At 44.4% G+C, this 15,980-nt stretch overlaps 1 protein-coding gene and 1 long non-coding RNA gene across 7 annotated transcripts in view; both read right to left on the reverse strand.

Annotated features, from left to right (window-relative positions):
- LOC144340573 (uncharacterized) overlaps positions 1-15,980 on the reverse strand; it is a 309,543-nt gene that overhangs the window by 160,467 nt on the left and 133,096 nt on the right. The window lies entirely within an intron of this gene.
- The window catches only part of GCNT2 (glucosaminyl (N-acetyl) transferase 2), a 109,520-nt gene that overhangs the window by 90,323 nt on the left and 3,217 nt on the right, over positions 1-15,980 (reverse strand). For 2 of the 5 annotated variants that reach the window (XM_015135525.3, XM_028847844.2), the window contains exon 2: positions 10,182-11,387. In XM_015135525.3, the coding sequence (XP_014991011.1) occupies positions 10,182-11,106 (925 nt within the window). In that variant the 5' untranslated portion in view covers positions 11,107-11,387. Of the gene's footprint in view, positions 1-3,119; positions 3,416-10,181; positions 11,649-15,980 lie in introns of those variants that run through there. The other 3 variants (XM_078000962.1, XM_078000961.1, XM_078000960.1) reach the window with 3 other exon arrangements.

Raw genomic sequence — 15,980 nt, forward strand, 5'->3', positions numbered from 1 at the left:
AGTCCTCAAATGCATGCAGGGTAACTGATACTGACCCTAGCAATCAGTTGACTAACAACTCCCAAAGGCAGCCCACACTCCCAAGCGTGTTTGCTAATGGATTTAGCATAGGTGGCAGCAAAGGATGTTTGTCCTTTGGAAAAGTTGGTGGAGGTGATGAGGGAGCTGGGGTTTAGGTTTAAGAATCCCACCCTGTCGACTGCTTAAAAGCTGAGCTAGAATTGAAAAATCAGAAAATAAACTTCCTGTAATGCTGAAGGGGAATTTTCTCCATTTGTAGAGAACATTTTATTAGACACGCAGACCATTTCTCTCCCATGTCTTCATTCCTCATGCAAAGTGATATTGGAAGCCCACTCAGTGATGAAGCTGGATAAAAGTCTAGGTCCTGGGCCAATCATTTGGTTGCATGCTCACATTTGGTGTGTTGGTGGTGGGGGGTGGGCAGGGCCCCGGCGTAGAGGGGACTGAGATCCACAAATAGTTAAGATGCAATGGAGGAGGCGCTGCAAGAGAAGTGTGGATAAAGTGGGGGCAGGGGAGCTCCTTCTGCAGGAGTGTAAAGCAGCTGAGGCAGTGACTTTTCAACTGGATCTTGAAGAGAACTGATGAGATGAGAATGAGCAGCAAAGATAAAGAGTATTCCAAGGCCGGGCGCGGTGGCTCAGGCCTGTAATTCCAGCACTTTGGGAGGCCGAGGCGGGTGGATCACGAGGTCAGGAGATCGAGACTATCCTGGCTAACACAGCGAAACCCCGTCTCTACCAAAAATACAAAAAATTATCTGGGCGTGGTGGCGGGCGCCTGTAGTCCCAGCTACTCGGGAAGCTGAGGCAGGAGAATGGCGTGAACCCAGGAGGCAGAGCTTGCAGTGAGCCGAGATCGCACCACTGCACTCCAGCCTGGGCGACAGAAGGAGACTCTCTCTCTCAAAAAAAAAAAAAAAGATAATGAGTATTCCAGAACAAAAAGACAGCATGAACAAGGTTGTGGAGGCCATTGGCTTCGAACCAGTCTAAAGTGAGAAGCCTGGCGAGGTAGGAGGCTTTAGTCACAGAATGCTGCTTCCCGGTACAAGACTACACACAGGTGACATTGCTAAGAAGAATTATACCCGAGGGGACCTCTGCAGCCACATACCTAATTTATTCCCGTCCCTCCCTCCCTCTTTCCCTTCCTACCTTCCTTCTTTTTCCTTCTTCCTTTTCTTTCTTTCTTTTTCTTTCTTTCTTTCTTTCTTTCTTTCTTTCTTTCTTTCTTTCTTTCTTTCTTTCTTTCTTTCTCTCTCTCTCTTTCTTTCTTTCTTTCTTTTCTTTTCTTCTTTCTTTCTTGCTTTTCTTTCTTTCTTTCTTTCTTTCTTTCTTTCTTTCTTTCTTTCTTTCTTTCTTTCCTTCCTTCCTTCTCTTTTCTTTTTTTTTTTTTTTGAGATGGAGTCTCACTCTGTCACCAAGACTGGAGTGCAATGTCATAACCACCCCTCACTGCAGCCTCAACCTCCCATGCTCAAGTGATCCTCCTGCCTCAGCCTCCCAAGTATCCCAGCCTCCCATGCCTGGGATTACAGGCATGCGCCTCCACATCCAGCTAACTTTTATATTTTTTGTAGAGATGGAATTTCACTATGTTGCCCAGGCTGGTCTCAAGCAATCCTCTGATCCTCCTGCCTTGGCCTCCCAGTGTTGGGATTACAGGCATAAACTATCACGCCCCTCCTCACATACCTGATTTCTAACAAAAAATTAGACCTTACACTTTCAAAACCAAATGTAAGTGGGTTTTGTTTTTTGTTTTAGTTGCACATAGAATTTTTAGAATAGTAACATTAAAACCTCAAAAATCAACACCTGAGAAGTTCATCTGTTGTCTCTAAAGTTAATGAGTTTCTATGATGTGCCAGGTATAGTTTGCATATTTTCTGATCCTTCAACAGTCCTACAAAGAGATATTTTATCCCCAGGATATAGATGAAGACTCAGGCTCAGTGAAATGAGTTAAAGTTAAAGAGAGATGAGGGCCGGGGCGCAGTGGCTCATGCCTGTAATCCCAGCACTCTGGGAGGCTGAGGTGGGCAGATCACCTGAAGTTAGGATTCGAGACCAGCCTGACCAACATGGAGAAACACCGTCTTTACTAAAAAGGCAAAAAATTAGCCAGGCGTGGTGGCGCATGCCTGTAATCCCAGCTGCTCGGGAGGCTGAAGCAGGAGAATCACTTGAACTTGGGAGGCAGAGGTTGCAGTGAGCCGAGATCGCGCCATTGCACTCCAGCCTAGGCAACAAGGGCGAAACTCCATCTCAAAAAAAAAAAAAGAGAGATGGTGAGCTGTAGAGACAGGCTTTAAATTCAGGCCTGTTTGTTTCTAAACCCCACCAGTGAGTGTGAGCTGCCTTCTAACTCTCATAGAGAGTAAACAAATCTTTAGACTATTTTTCCAACCCATTTACCAGTCCACTTAAATCTTAAATGCATTCTAATTGATGTCATCTGACTATACTCCAGCTGGGCCCAACCCTTAATTTTTTCTTTCTCATCAATCTACTTTTAGCTTCCTCAGTATAAAATTAAGATAGGTCCCCATAGGAAGAAACACTATTTTTTGGTTTTAAAAAGGAAATTGCTACCTGAAGGAGCAACAGAATATTAAAACAGGGTCACATCTCTGATTATTCCTCTGAGATCCCAGAAGATGGTATAATTGGCAAAGCAAAACTATTCATATACATTAACATTATTATGTAAGCCATTTTCGATGATAATATATATGGATATATAAAATGCATATAAATCCATTAAACTACATATTGGGGCAATTTCTGATCTGGGGAAATTACAATCTTTTTATAAACTCAATAAAATGTCAAAATCATTAGCAGTCCTCAGTTGTGCTGTGTCACTTTATGACTTTCAGCAACTAAACCTGTTATTCCAGAACGAAACATAGATGCCATCAGATCTATCAGGGTTTATATTTAAGGTGTCATGGGTATGAATTCAGGAAAGAATAAAGAGAGTCCCTGACTTATATGAGTTCAACTTATACATATATATATACACACACATATATATATATATATATTTTTTTTTTTTTGAGATGGAGTCTCGCTCTTGTTGCTCAGGCTGGAATGCAATGGTGTGATCTCAGCTCACTGCAACCTCCACCTCCGAGGTTCAAGCTATTCTCCTGCCTCAGCCTCCCAAGTAGCTGGGATTACAGGCACCCACCACCATGCCCGGCTAATTTTTGCCTTTTTAGTAGAGACGGGGTTTCACCATGTTGGCCAGGCTGGTCTCGAACTCCTGACGTCAGGTGATCTGCCTGCCTCAGCTGCCCAAAGTGCTGGGATTACAGGCATGAGCCACCCCACGTGGCCATTAAATGCATTTTTTATTTCTGGTATTTTCAACTTGCAATGAGCTGGCAAGGAGGAAGAAGAAAGTAAAGATAAGAGTGTGAGCTACAGAATGCCCAAAGAACAAACTCAGTGATCAGTGAAGAAGGTAGACAAAGATAAGATCACTTGCAGGTTAAACTCTTTCTTTCTTATTCTAGGGAAGTGCTAAAACTAAGCCATTGTTTTCTTGATCATCTACCTATTTAAAAAATGAAGTCTGTCAGGCCATTTACCACCTTCCTAAGAAACCGTGTTTCCCTGAGAAGAGCTCTCAGGTGGCCAGGCATGGTGGCTCACACCTGTAATCCCAGCACTTTGGGAGGCCGAGGTGGGCGGATCACCAGGTCAGGAGTTCGAGACCAGCCTGGCCAACATGGTGAAACCCTGTCATCTCTACTAAAAAGGCAAAAATTAGCCAGGTGTGGTGGTGGGCACCTGTAGTCCCAGCTACTCAGGAGGCTGATGTAATAGAATCGCTTGAACCCGAGAAGCAGAGGTTGTAGTCCCAGCTACTCCCAGTCCCTCCTGCCTCGGGAGGCTGAGGCAGGAGAATCACTTGAACTCAGGAAGTGGAGGTTGCAGTGAGCTGAGATCACGCCACTGCACTCCAGCCTGGGTGACAGAGCGAGACTCCATCTCAAAAAAAAAAAAAAGAAAGAAAGAAAGAAAGAAAGAACTCACAGGTGTCCCAACTCTCTGATTTCCTTTTCTAGAAGTTGACAAAAATCGGTATTTCTGGCAGATATAAAAAACAAAGATTGCTTAAGCAGAACTAATAGTAAAAATCCCCACATTTTCCTCCCCTTCAAGTCTGTCCATTCGCCCAGCATCTCAGAAGTTCTGTGCGCACGATTGGTTTGGGGCATAGCAATTCCCTCTGCACGCAGTAAGACCCCAGCCACATCCCTGGGGATAAAGGATGAGTTCCCAAGACCACCTTGATTCGGATCTGCCCTTCTCTGCTCCCAAAGTTGCATCTCTCAAGGTCTTGGCACCTGGAACCTCAGCATTGCATTTTTACTTATAGAGGAATTAACGGGATATACCAGCCTCAAACAGTGACAAAGAGTCAGGCCAGTATGGACTCTACAGCAAATAGAAATACAATGAGCCACCCACATTTAGGGTTCAGGGGAAGATGTCTGCCATGGAATATCAACAGGGCCGGTCCACAGGCTGGCTCCAGGGGAAAAACAAATTGGAAGCAGGGAGGGTCTGTCTTCCAGGCACTCAATCACCTGCGAGGTATCTTCCTTTCTCTATTCCTTCCCCTTTGGACACCTTGGCACTCCTTCTTCCTCCCACCCCCAGCAAAGCCTGCTCCCAGGAAAGGCTGTTTTGCATTCATTCCTATTTTAATGTGAGTTTGAAATAAACTCCCATGGAGTTATATGCAAAATATTGCTTCGTAGCAAGTGAAACAGAAATCACTGGTCAGTTTTGAAATGTGTAAAATCCAAGGCACACATGACCAATGGAATAAACTCACTGAATGTCCCTATCACAGGCAGAGCCATCCAACCCAGAGGATCCAACTCAGGAGGAAAGTGGGAGGTGGATGAATTTGCATCTTGGGCTTATAAATGGAAATCATCCACAGCTGAATCAGACAAGAAACTAAAAGGCATGCCATCTTGTTGTGGACCAGATTAAGGGTAAAAGACGGAAACGGGGAGAGGAAAAAAGGAGGGCAGGAAGCCCTAATTTCACAACAGCTAGTGAGGCTTCTTGGACATCTTTAAAGCCATATGTGAACTCCCTTTCTGTAACACTGTTCTCCTCATGGGCACCTTCACCTGAGCAGGCCATGCAGAGAGTCTTATCCTCTGAGAGGCCTCCAGAGGACCTGCTGCTTCTTAAGGGACTTCTTAGGTACAGGGGATGGACCATGTTTTTGTTTGTTTGTGTTTCTGAGACGGAGTCTCGCTCTGTCCCCCAGGCTAGAGTGCAGTGGCACAATCTCGGCTCATTGCAACCTCCGCCTCCCAGGTTCAAGCGATTCTCCTGCCTCAGCCTCCTGAGTAGCTGGGATTACAGGTGTGCACCACCACACCTGGTTAATTTTTGCATTTTTAGTAGAGACGGGGTTTCACCATGTTGGCCAGACTGGCCTCGAACTTCTGACCTCAGGAGATCCCCCTGCCTCAGATTCCCAAAGTGCTGGGGTTGCAGGCGTGAGCCACTGTGCCCGGCCCCATGTTTTGCTTTGCTTGCTTATTTATTTATCCATTTTTTGAGACAGAGTCTCACTCCGTTGACCAGTCTGAGTGTAGTGGTGCTATTGCAGCTCACTCTACCCTCAACTTCATGGGCTCAAGCAATCCTCCTGCTTCAGCTTCTCCAGTAGCTGAGACTACAGGTGCATGCCACCATGCCTGGCTATTTTTTTATTTTTTTGTAGAGACAAGGTCTCTGTGTTGCTCAAGCAAAGCTTGAGACTCCATCTTAAAAAAAAAAAAAAGAGCAGCATGGAATCTGGCAGATACCAGGGGAAGACATAAGAAGTAGAAGCCACAGGGTGGAGGAGCCCATAAACCAGGGGAGGCGCTGAAGCACAGGCAAGAATTTCAAATAAAGTAAAAGAAGCAGGCAAAGCAAGACCAGCAGAGGTGGAGACTCTGCGACATGAGGATGGCCAACATCTCAGTGCCGCTAGGGCAGCAGAGCCTGACTACTATACCAGCAATGAGGATGCAAGGTCCACCTCCCCTGCCTGTGGTCACAGCCACATGCCACATGCAGAAGTGATATTTCAAACTGAGTTAAATAAAATACACTCTTTTTTCTTTTTGAGACAGAGTCTTGCTCTGTCGCCCAGGCTGAAGTACCATGGCATGATTTCGACTCACCACAACCTCTGCCTCCCGGTTCCCTAAATCGCTGAAGCAATTCTCCTGCTTCAGCCTCCCGAATAGCTCACGTTACAGGCACAAGCTACCACGCCTGGCTAATTTTTTGTATTTTTAGTAGAATTGGGGTTTCACCTTGTCGGCCAGGCTGGTCTCAAACTTCTGACCTCAAGTGATCTGCCTGCGTTGGCTCCCCAAAGTGCTGGGATTACAGGTGTGAGCCACCACACCCAGCATAAAATACGTTCTTTAAATTCATATCATTTGCTTCTTTTTACTTCTTTTAATGTGGCTCCTGGAAAATCTAAACTTTGATTTTAGATGTATGGCTCCCATTGTAGCATCCCTGTTGTGCAGTGCTGTTCTCCCTTCCCATGAGACCACTTCAGCTGTGAGATGTTTTTCTGGACTAGTTACTTTATTTTTTTAATTTCTGTTTTTAAGATGGAGTCTCACTGTGTCACCCAGGCTGGAGTGCAGTGGCGTGCTCTTGGCTCACTGCAACCTCCACCTCCCAGGTTGAAATGATTCTCCTGCTTCAGCCTCCCGAGTAGCTGGGATTACAGGCACGTGCCACCACGCCAGGCTAATTTTTGTATTTTTAGTAGAGACAGGGTTTCACCATGTTGGCCAGGTTGGTCTTGAACTCCTGACTTCAGGTGATCCACCCGGCTCGGCCTCCCAAAGTGCTGGGATTACAGGGTGAGCCACAGCGCCTGGCCTGGACTAGTTACTTTGGAGAATCCTAATCATAATCCCTCAATCACTATAATCAGTTGGAAAAATATCAAAATGTCCCTTGCATCCCCTGCCAAAAAAAAAAAACAACGCGAAACTGCAATGCATACACATCAACCAGAAGGACCCTTACAATGGACAATGGCTCAGATCGCCACATAGTAGGAGTAATAATTAAACAAAACAACCCCTTAGGTTTCTAATTCCCTAACCTCTTACATTCAGCCCTGCCTCAGGTCGTGAAAGAGTTGTCAAGGCTCGCCCGATGTGGTGGCTCACGAGGCTGAGGCAAGAGAATCGCTTGAGCCCAGGAGTTCAAGACCAGCGCTGGCAACACAGCAGGACCTCATCTCTACAAAAGTTAAAATTAGCCAGGCACGGGCCTGTAGTCCCAGCCTCTTGGAAGGCTTGAGCCTGGGAGGTAAAGACCAGCACGGGCTGGGTGCTGTGGCTCACGCCTGTAATCCCGCCACTTTGGGAGGTTGAGGCCGTGAGCCATGATTGTGCCACTGCACTCCAGCCTGGATAACAGAGTGAGATGCAAAAAAAAAAAAAGGAAAGAAAGAAAGAAAAATTCCAAAAATGAAAGAGTTGATAGGGCTGGTCAGGGTCCTCAGGCAGTGATCCTCCACACGCATAACACAGAAATGATTTCAGGGGCTAACTTTTGTAAGTTTCTAAAAAACATTAATTGGTGCATTTGTTTTCTATTGCTTTGCCAATCTGTTACTGCTAACACGGAGAGTAAAAATCCAGCTCCAATAGATACATCGAGTTGAGAAGTCGGTGGGGGGGTTTCCCTTAAGTTTCTGTTCAGTCAGCTGATGAGGATCACAGACTCAGAGTGGCAAGGGACTCGGAGACCATCCAGTCCAATCCTTGAGCTGTCCTGGGCAGCACTTCCCCAGCCCTGCTTCCCTTGGCTTTGCTCACCACTGAGGAAGCTGCCCATTCTATTCCCAGCTCCACGTGTTCTCATCTCCCACCCGCTGGCCCTAGATTCTACTTTCAAAACGACAGAGTTGGTCTAATTTCTCTTTCTTGAGCAAATCTTTTAATTAAGTGAAGACACCGATCCCTCTTCAAGTCTTTTTCAAATCAATTATCCTGTTTCTTTGTCTTGGTCTTCTCTTAAAAAAACAAAGGGGGGCGGGGGGATTGGCCTTTTTACCTCCCTGACTGCTCTCTTGGGAACTGCTGTGTCAATGTCTCCCAGTACAGTAGGGTGGCCAGACCTGAAGAGTCCACATCCTTCTCCAAGCACGTGGGAGAGAAGTGGGGCTTTCACTTCCCTTACTCTGGACACTACAATTCTATTTAAACAGCTCTGTGCTTTCCCCATGACTTTCCTGAGCCGTAATTTCTTTTGATCACTACACTTCCCCTTCTGGCTCTAAGAAAATCACAGATTTAAAGAGAATTCTAAGCCTATGAAGCTTTGTATGCCAATATCTAAAACAAGCACCTGCAATGGCTTGCACTCCTGGCTGTACATGAGAATCACTCAGAAACTGTACAAATATCAATAGTTAGGTCTTGCCCCAAGGAGGGAAACAGGCCCTGGCTTAGGTATTTTTAGAAGCCCCAGATGATCACAATGTGCATCCGGGGTTGAACCAGCAATCCAAAGAAACCATGACTGTGATCTTCATATGGATTCCAGTTACTTTTTCCTTTGAACTGCGAATATGAATTCTTATTTTGAATTGAACTAGCAGAACTAAATTGGTTCACTGTAAACAACTTGAGATGATTCAAAAATCATTTGGAACTTGGACCAAAGGAGAGATGGAGTTGATTTAGCAACAATAGAGACCTAATTGAAAGTCAACCTAAAAAGAACATCAGGCTTAGGAGACCTGGTTTATAATTGGTGCATATGCTTACTTACTAGCTGTGGGATCTGAGCACATCATGTAATCACATTGAAGTTTCTTCATCTATAAAATGGAGGCACTGGTCTAGAAATCTTTTTTTTTTTTTTTTTTGAGACATAATCTCCCTCTGTCACCCAGGCTGGAGTGCAATGACGTGATCTCGGCTCACTGCAACCTCTACCTCCCGGGTTCAAGCGATTCTACTGCCTCAGCCACCTGAGAAGCTGGGATTACAGGCACGCGCCACCACACCTGGCTAATTTTTGGTATTTTTAGTACAGATGGGGTTTCACCATGTTGGCCAGTCTGGTCTCGAACTCCTGACCTTGTGATCCACCCGCCTCGGCCTCCTAAAGTGCTGGGATTACTGGTGTGAGCCACCGCGCCCAGCCTAGAAATCTTTAAGGTGCATTAAGGTTTTTGTTTTTTTTTTTTAACTTCTCGAAAAAAAATAGAGACAATGTCTCACTATGTTGCCCAGGCTGGTCTCAAACTCCTGGCTTCAAGAGATCCTCCTGCCTCAGCCTTCCAAAGCACTGGGATTATAGGCATGAGCCACTATGCCTGGCCATGCTTTAAATTTTTGATTCAAGACCAGAAAAGAGCTTGCAAATAAAAAAATTAAAAGTTGTATCTTGCTCCCATTTCGAAAGGATGGGAGCTTCAACAGAGACAAAAATATTATTGAAGTGTTCAAATTGTCATTCAAATTTTATTTATCATACTTATTCCTGATTTTAAATGCATTACGCTTAAAGGAGAATACGGTTTATTTATTTATGTATTTATTTATTTAGAGACAGAGTCTCGATCTGTCACCCAGGCTGAAGTGCAGTGGCACAATCTTGGCTCACTGCAACCTCTGCCTCTTGGGTTCAAGCGATTCTCCTGCCTCAGCCCCTCCAGTAGCTGGGATTACAGGTGTGCACCACTATGCCTGGCTAATTTTTTTAGTATTCTTAGTAGATACATGGTTTCACCATGTTGGTCAGGCTGCTCTCAAACTCTTGACCTCAAGTGATCCACCTGCCTCCACCTCCCAAAGTGCTGGGATTCCAGGCTTGAGCCACCGTGCTCGGCCACGTTTTTATTTATATGGCCAGTGTTCCTTCAATCTTTCGTCCCGTGAACAGAGCGGTTCACAAGAGTGGGTGATATAACACATCTCCATTTTACCATTTTACAGATAAAAGGCTTTTTTTTTAATTTGACATTTAGAACTGTAAAGAAGTTTGTTCCATTTTTTCCACTCTTTTCAAAGCAACTTGTTCAGTATTGACCATGCAGTGTTTTTCGTAAAAATAAAAGTTAAGAGACGTACGTACCGGGAATCCTGTTGAGTGTCACCCAGAAATGTTCGTCAGGGCTGTAGGTGTCCTTGGACCAGGAGAGTAAGTCAAGTGCGAGCTGGTCTTGGAGGACAAAGTTAGCAAAGTCCCTTGTGAGAGCTACGTAGGCCGTGCCAAAGTAAATCACCATGTCATGAGGAGGAGGAGTTTTTAATTTTGTTGTTTTAATCACATAGGAATTTTTGTGGTCTAACAGTTCTTGGTGGACGTATTTAGTCCGTCCAACAGCATGGTCAGGAGGCAGCACCCCTGGGGTGATATTTCTCCCTTTAAATCTCTTCAGATACTGAACTATTTCCCTGTTGGTTTTCAGGGGAAAGTCTTGCCCGCAGGTGTTGATGACATACTTCCAGGGAACCTCAGAGGCCACAAGTTCTTCCAGGCAGTTCAGGTCAGCCTGGAGCCTGGAGATCCCCCCATAGACGACTGACTCCTTCTTGGAAGCCAGAAAAGCATTTGGGAAGCAGCCGAGTAACTGTTTCACTGCACCTTTAAAGGCATCCGTCGCCTTCTGATCCAGGTGCACACAGTACACGTTCTGGGGCATATAAATCGCCCTGAAGAGCCTCTCAAAAGTGCCAAAGTCTTTGTGGATTGTCACTGTGTAAGCTAAAGGGAACCCAGCCTCTTCTTCGGAGAGTGTTTCTGTTACATAGTGGCTTCTAACCATGTACTCATAGCAGGTAGCTTCATCAAGGGTAGTTTTCAATGCATTTTCTGTTGGGTAAAAAACTTTCCCCTCAAAAATCTGATGACAGGCTTCTGCTAACAGTGAAGCATTGGAGAGCGCTGCCCTCAGAAAACGTTTATTCTCCCATAACTCAGTATTGTAAACAAATACAAAAATCAGGGCAGAAATAAGAGACACGCTAAAAAGACAGTGCTTCCAAGAGCCCATCATTCACAACCAGGAAATGAGTAAAAGATCTCTCTCTTAAGATAGGATCAGAGTGTAGATATATTTAACTTACATTTTCTCCACGTTCCGAAATCATCCTCTTGATGGCTGAAGCTCTGGTCTGGCTGTTCCCCGTCCCTTCAGTTCACAGTTCTAGTCCTTTTTCTTTCTTCTTCCCCTCTTCATTTACCACTAGGCTGCATTTTCACTTTTCTTTGACACATTTCTGAAGTGGCTCCTTTGCATTTGGCTTGCCTGTTCTCCCGCTAACCTGCAACCTGTGTCTACACAAAAACAAATATCCTCAGAGAGGTTCTGATTCCGGGTAGGTCCACCTGTTCCCACCGTGAAATCGCAAGTGGATGAGGTGACCATTCTGCAAGTCATCGGCTCTAAGACCTTAACCTCAGCCTCTTCTCCCGGCCAGAGTCTAGTAACTGTGTCCCCTCCCCTGCTTCCTGTTAATCATTGTGTTCAACAGCCTGAGTTTGTTTGCTTAAACTGCGCTGCCAAGTTAAGAGCTTCAGTTTAAAGCATGTGAATACCGCCTGGAGTTATATTCTGTCAATAAATATGTAGTGCTTTAAAAAAATTCCTTAACCCTGTCTTTTTCCACAGCCATACCTCGTTCTCCCCATTGGCTGGGTATGCTATACGGCATGGTATACGACTGGCTATGGGGCTAAATTCTTTCCAGGGCTCAATTTTGTCTGCTGCTGGGTAAAGTCCTTTAAAAGGCACATTAATTAGCAAGCTTACCTTACCACTTAACTTACTGCACAAAGTCACTGTGGCACTCTGATGAATAAAGGCTAACTTCTTTTTTAAAACAACAAAATAACTAACAGCCCATCAGCACCCAAAATTGCATAGAGGCTAACATCAGTGAATTTCAAGTTTATTTTGCCCTGGTCCACATAGGATGCAGACAGAGAACCCTGATGCTTAGAGGAAGGAGAGAAGAGCATCTCAGTTTTGAATGTTCCTGAACTTTAGGAGAGAGGCTCTTACGTCCAGATTTACAAATGCTTTAAAGGAGGTGTAAAAAATGAGAATAATTTTACCACCATAGATCAATTGTGAGAATAAAATGACATAACATATACAGAGTCCATCACCGTGTCCAGGAACAGATTGGGGTGGTAAATAAGCGCGAAATTGTACCAGAGTAAACAAGAAGCCCGTTCACACACGCACACACACATGTGCATACACACACACATGCATACACACGTACCCCTCACCCCACATTCACACTTCTAGTAAATGACACAATTACCACCTCTCCTTTGAAATCTTCTTACTCTTCCCTTACTCCCTCCTCTGTGAGCCCATGCCAATCAGATTATACATCTAAAACAGCAGCGAGGCAGGGCGCGGTGGCTCAAGCCTGTAATCCCAGCACTTTGGGAGGCCGAGACGGGCGGATCACGAGGTCAGGAGATCGAGACCATCCTGGCTAACACGGTGAAACCCCGTCTCTACTAAAAAATACAAAAAATTAGGGCGTCGTGGCAGGCGCCTGTAGTCCCAGCTACTCCGGAGACTGAGGCAGGAGAATGGCATGAACCCGGGAGGCGGAGCTTGCAGTGAGCTGAGATCCGGCCACTGCACTCCAGCCTGGGCGACAGAGTGAGACTCTGTCTCAAAAATAAATAAATAAATAAAAAATAAAAAATAAATAAATAAAACAGCAGCGATGAGTTTTGTGTGATGTGGTAGTCAGCTGCACCTGGTGTGAAAGCATGTTCCATTGGTGCCGAGCTCACGTATTCCTCATGTTTCTAGCTCCTAGCATTGTCTGTGTGTAGTAGACAATCAACTTTTTATTTTATTTTATTTTATTTATTTATTTTTTGAAACAGAGCTTCACTCTCATTGCCCAGGCTGGAGCACAATGGCGCGATCTTGGTTCACTGCAACCTCCGCCTCCCAGGTTCAAGCGATTCTCCTGCCTCAGCCTCCCAGGTAGCTGGGATTACAGACACCTGCCACCATGCCCGGCTAATTTTTGTATTTTTAGTAGAGACAGGGTTTCACCATTTTTGGGCAGGCTGGTCTCAAACTCCTGACCTCAGGTGATCCACCCACCTCAGCCTCCCAAAGTGCTGGGATTACAGGTGTCAGCCACCTGCCCAGCCATCAATCAACTATTTATTGATTGAATGCTCAAGTTTTCATGTCCCTGTTTCCCTGATCACATTAGTGAGAAATTCCAGGTAATACTGATTCGTCGGAGACATATATTTGTATCTAAGAATGTGGTGCAGTCAACATACCTAATTTTTCTAATATATCTTCTGATTTTTATTAAATTTAATTAATTAATTAATTTACTCTTTCAAAGAGGTGGGGGTCTTACTGTGTTGCCCAGGCTGGTCTTGAATTCCTCAAGCTATCCTCCTACCTCAGCCTCCCAAAGCTTTAGGATGACAGCTGTGAGTCACTGCACCCGGCTCATTTTCTTAATCACAAAGACAACATGATATTGTAGATAGTTTCTAAACACAGTGTTTCCACGTCCTGTACTTTCATTTACCTCTTGCCTACAGGACAAACACATTTTTATTTTATCAAGAACACAGGAGAGGCTGGGTGGAGTGGCTCATGCCTGTAATCTCAGCACTTTTGGGAGGCCAAGGCAGGAGGAGCTCTTGAGGCCAGGAGTTTGAGACCAGCCTAAGCAACATGGCCAGGCCCCATCTCTAATTAAAAAAAGAATGCAGGAAGATGCAAGCTTAAATCCTGCATTTTGCACGTACTATTATACCATAACATTTTCCATAGTGCTTCCTGGTGTGCCTCGGGTATTATCTTCACAATCACTACTTTAGAATCTGGAGTTATTCTTGTTGGTTTTTCTGCTATCCCAGCTAACAGCGAACACATTGAGACGGCGGCTAACCCCATTTCACAGCGTCAGGAACACAGGAAATGATGACAAGAAAGGACACAGGGAAAATTCTCTAGAACTCAGTGAGTCAGTTTTTAGTTGCTTCTGGAATCAGATTCTACAGCGTGACTCAGGAACACCCAGTCGTGCCCATAGGGCCCCCAAAATAGAATTTAATCAACCCAAATATCTATTTTCTTAACTATCTTTCAGGCATCTATCCAAAATTCGTTTGAACAAATCACTTCTTCAATACAGTACGCATACAAAATCAATCTTTTCTGAAATGGCTAAAATTTCTCTAATTTTTAGTTGACTTTTAATGTCTCTTTAGACCCTGTCCATATCAAATGAAATTGACTATAGGAATGATTAAATGAAAATGTCAATGCTGAATGATGCTTATCTAAACTAGTCAAGTAAGTTTTACCATGTTTTCTCCCAATTTATCCCGACAATTACATCAGGTCTTTCTTTCTTTGACTCTCACCTCATTCTTGGCCTAGTTCTATCCCTCCAGACGTTGCAGGCATAGAAGCATCTTGAATCATTTGCCTGCTCTTCGAATTTACAACTCACTTGATTCAGTTGCAAGGTAACGAACACTTGTATTTTGTGCTCTGCTGCAAGTACAAGCAAAGTTCATACATCTTTACTTGTACCTTACCTGAAATGCTATGAGGGTCCCTTGATTTTGAGCTCTGGAGCATTTATGATTATGTAAAATAGTGTCTTTGACAATGCTAGACATTTAAAAAATAATTAATATGAATCTATTTCCTTTTTCATCAACCCAGTGCTAGCTGGTGCATTTCTTTTTGGTAGGCATATGGGACACGCTGGTCTTCCTGACCCTCCAGCTTTCCCGATGCCCTTGTACAATCTATCACTAATCACTCTCCTCAATTCTGGGCTCTAGACTCTTGCATTTGTGTAATATAATGCGAGGAGATGGTAATCAGGGAGTGACCAAAAAGAGCAGAGATTGTTCATTCCAGCTTGAACTTCAGATCAAAATTAATACTCCCAAATTCTAAGTTGGAGGCACTGATCAGGTGGGATAGAGAGTTCTGAACAAATGGGGAACCAGCAAAGACTTGTAGTTTGGTTGCTCAGTAACTGGCAGGGTGTATATTATGTTCAATCTCTAATTGCTTATTTCTCCATAACACATACTCTTATAAATTCTCACTCCAGGATATAAACTAATTTTTATTGCACTAAGATACTGCATTTAGAGTTTAATCTCAATAACTGATTGTAGAAAGAGAAGCAGTCTGTCTCTTTCCACAGACAAGAATCCCATCATCCTCACCTTAATTATTCATGGACCATATGACGCCCAAAGCGTTTTTCACATGTTCATTTTACCATGACATCATCTGTGTGCCCAAATTAGAAACCAGCCGGGGCCAGTGGAAACTTTCTCAATGTTTATGAAAGCCTGATGCGGTCTCAGAGGAAGAACAGCTTGGAATAATCTGGGTTTTTTGTTTTTTTTTTTTTCTTGAGACGGAGTCTTACTCTGTTGCCCAGGCTGGAGTGCAGTGGCGCGATCTCGGCTCACTGCAAGCTCCGCCTCCCGGGTTCATGCCATTCTCCTGCCTCAGTCTCCCGAGTAGCTGGGATTACAGGTGTGCGCCACCAAACCTGTCTAATTTTTGTATCATTTTGTCCTTTTTCAAAAAGACAACCTTTTCCTATCCTCCTGTCTGCCTCCTCTTTCTTATTTATGTGTTTTCTATTGACAAGTTCGGTACCCTGTTTTATCCTCATCACTATTTCTTTTTAAGCACAGGTTATAACCACAGGCTTCGAGCAACAGGGCTTAAATAGTATGGTTAAAAAGAGCCCTGGATTGAGTTCAAGACCAGCGTGACCAACATGGAGAAACCCCATCTCTACTAAAAACACAAAATGAGCCCGTCTCTACTAAAAACACAAAATGAGGTGGCTCATGCCTGTAATTCCAGCTACTCGGGAG

Source organism: Macaca mulatta, chromosome 4 (assembly GCF_049350105.2).
Source record: "Macaca mulatta isolate MMU2019108-1 chromosome 4, T2T-MMU8v2.0, whole genome shotgun sequence".
NCBI lineage: Eukaryota > Metazoa > Chordata > Mammalia > Primates > Cercopithecidae > Macaca > Macaca mulatta.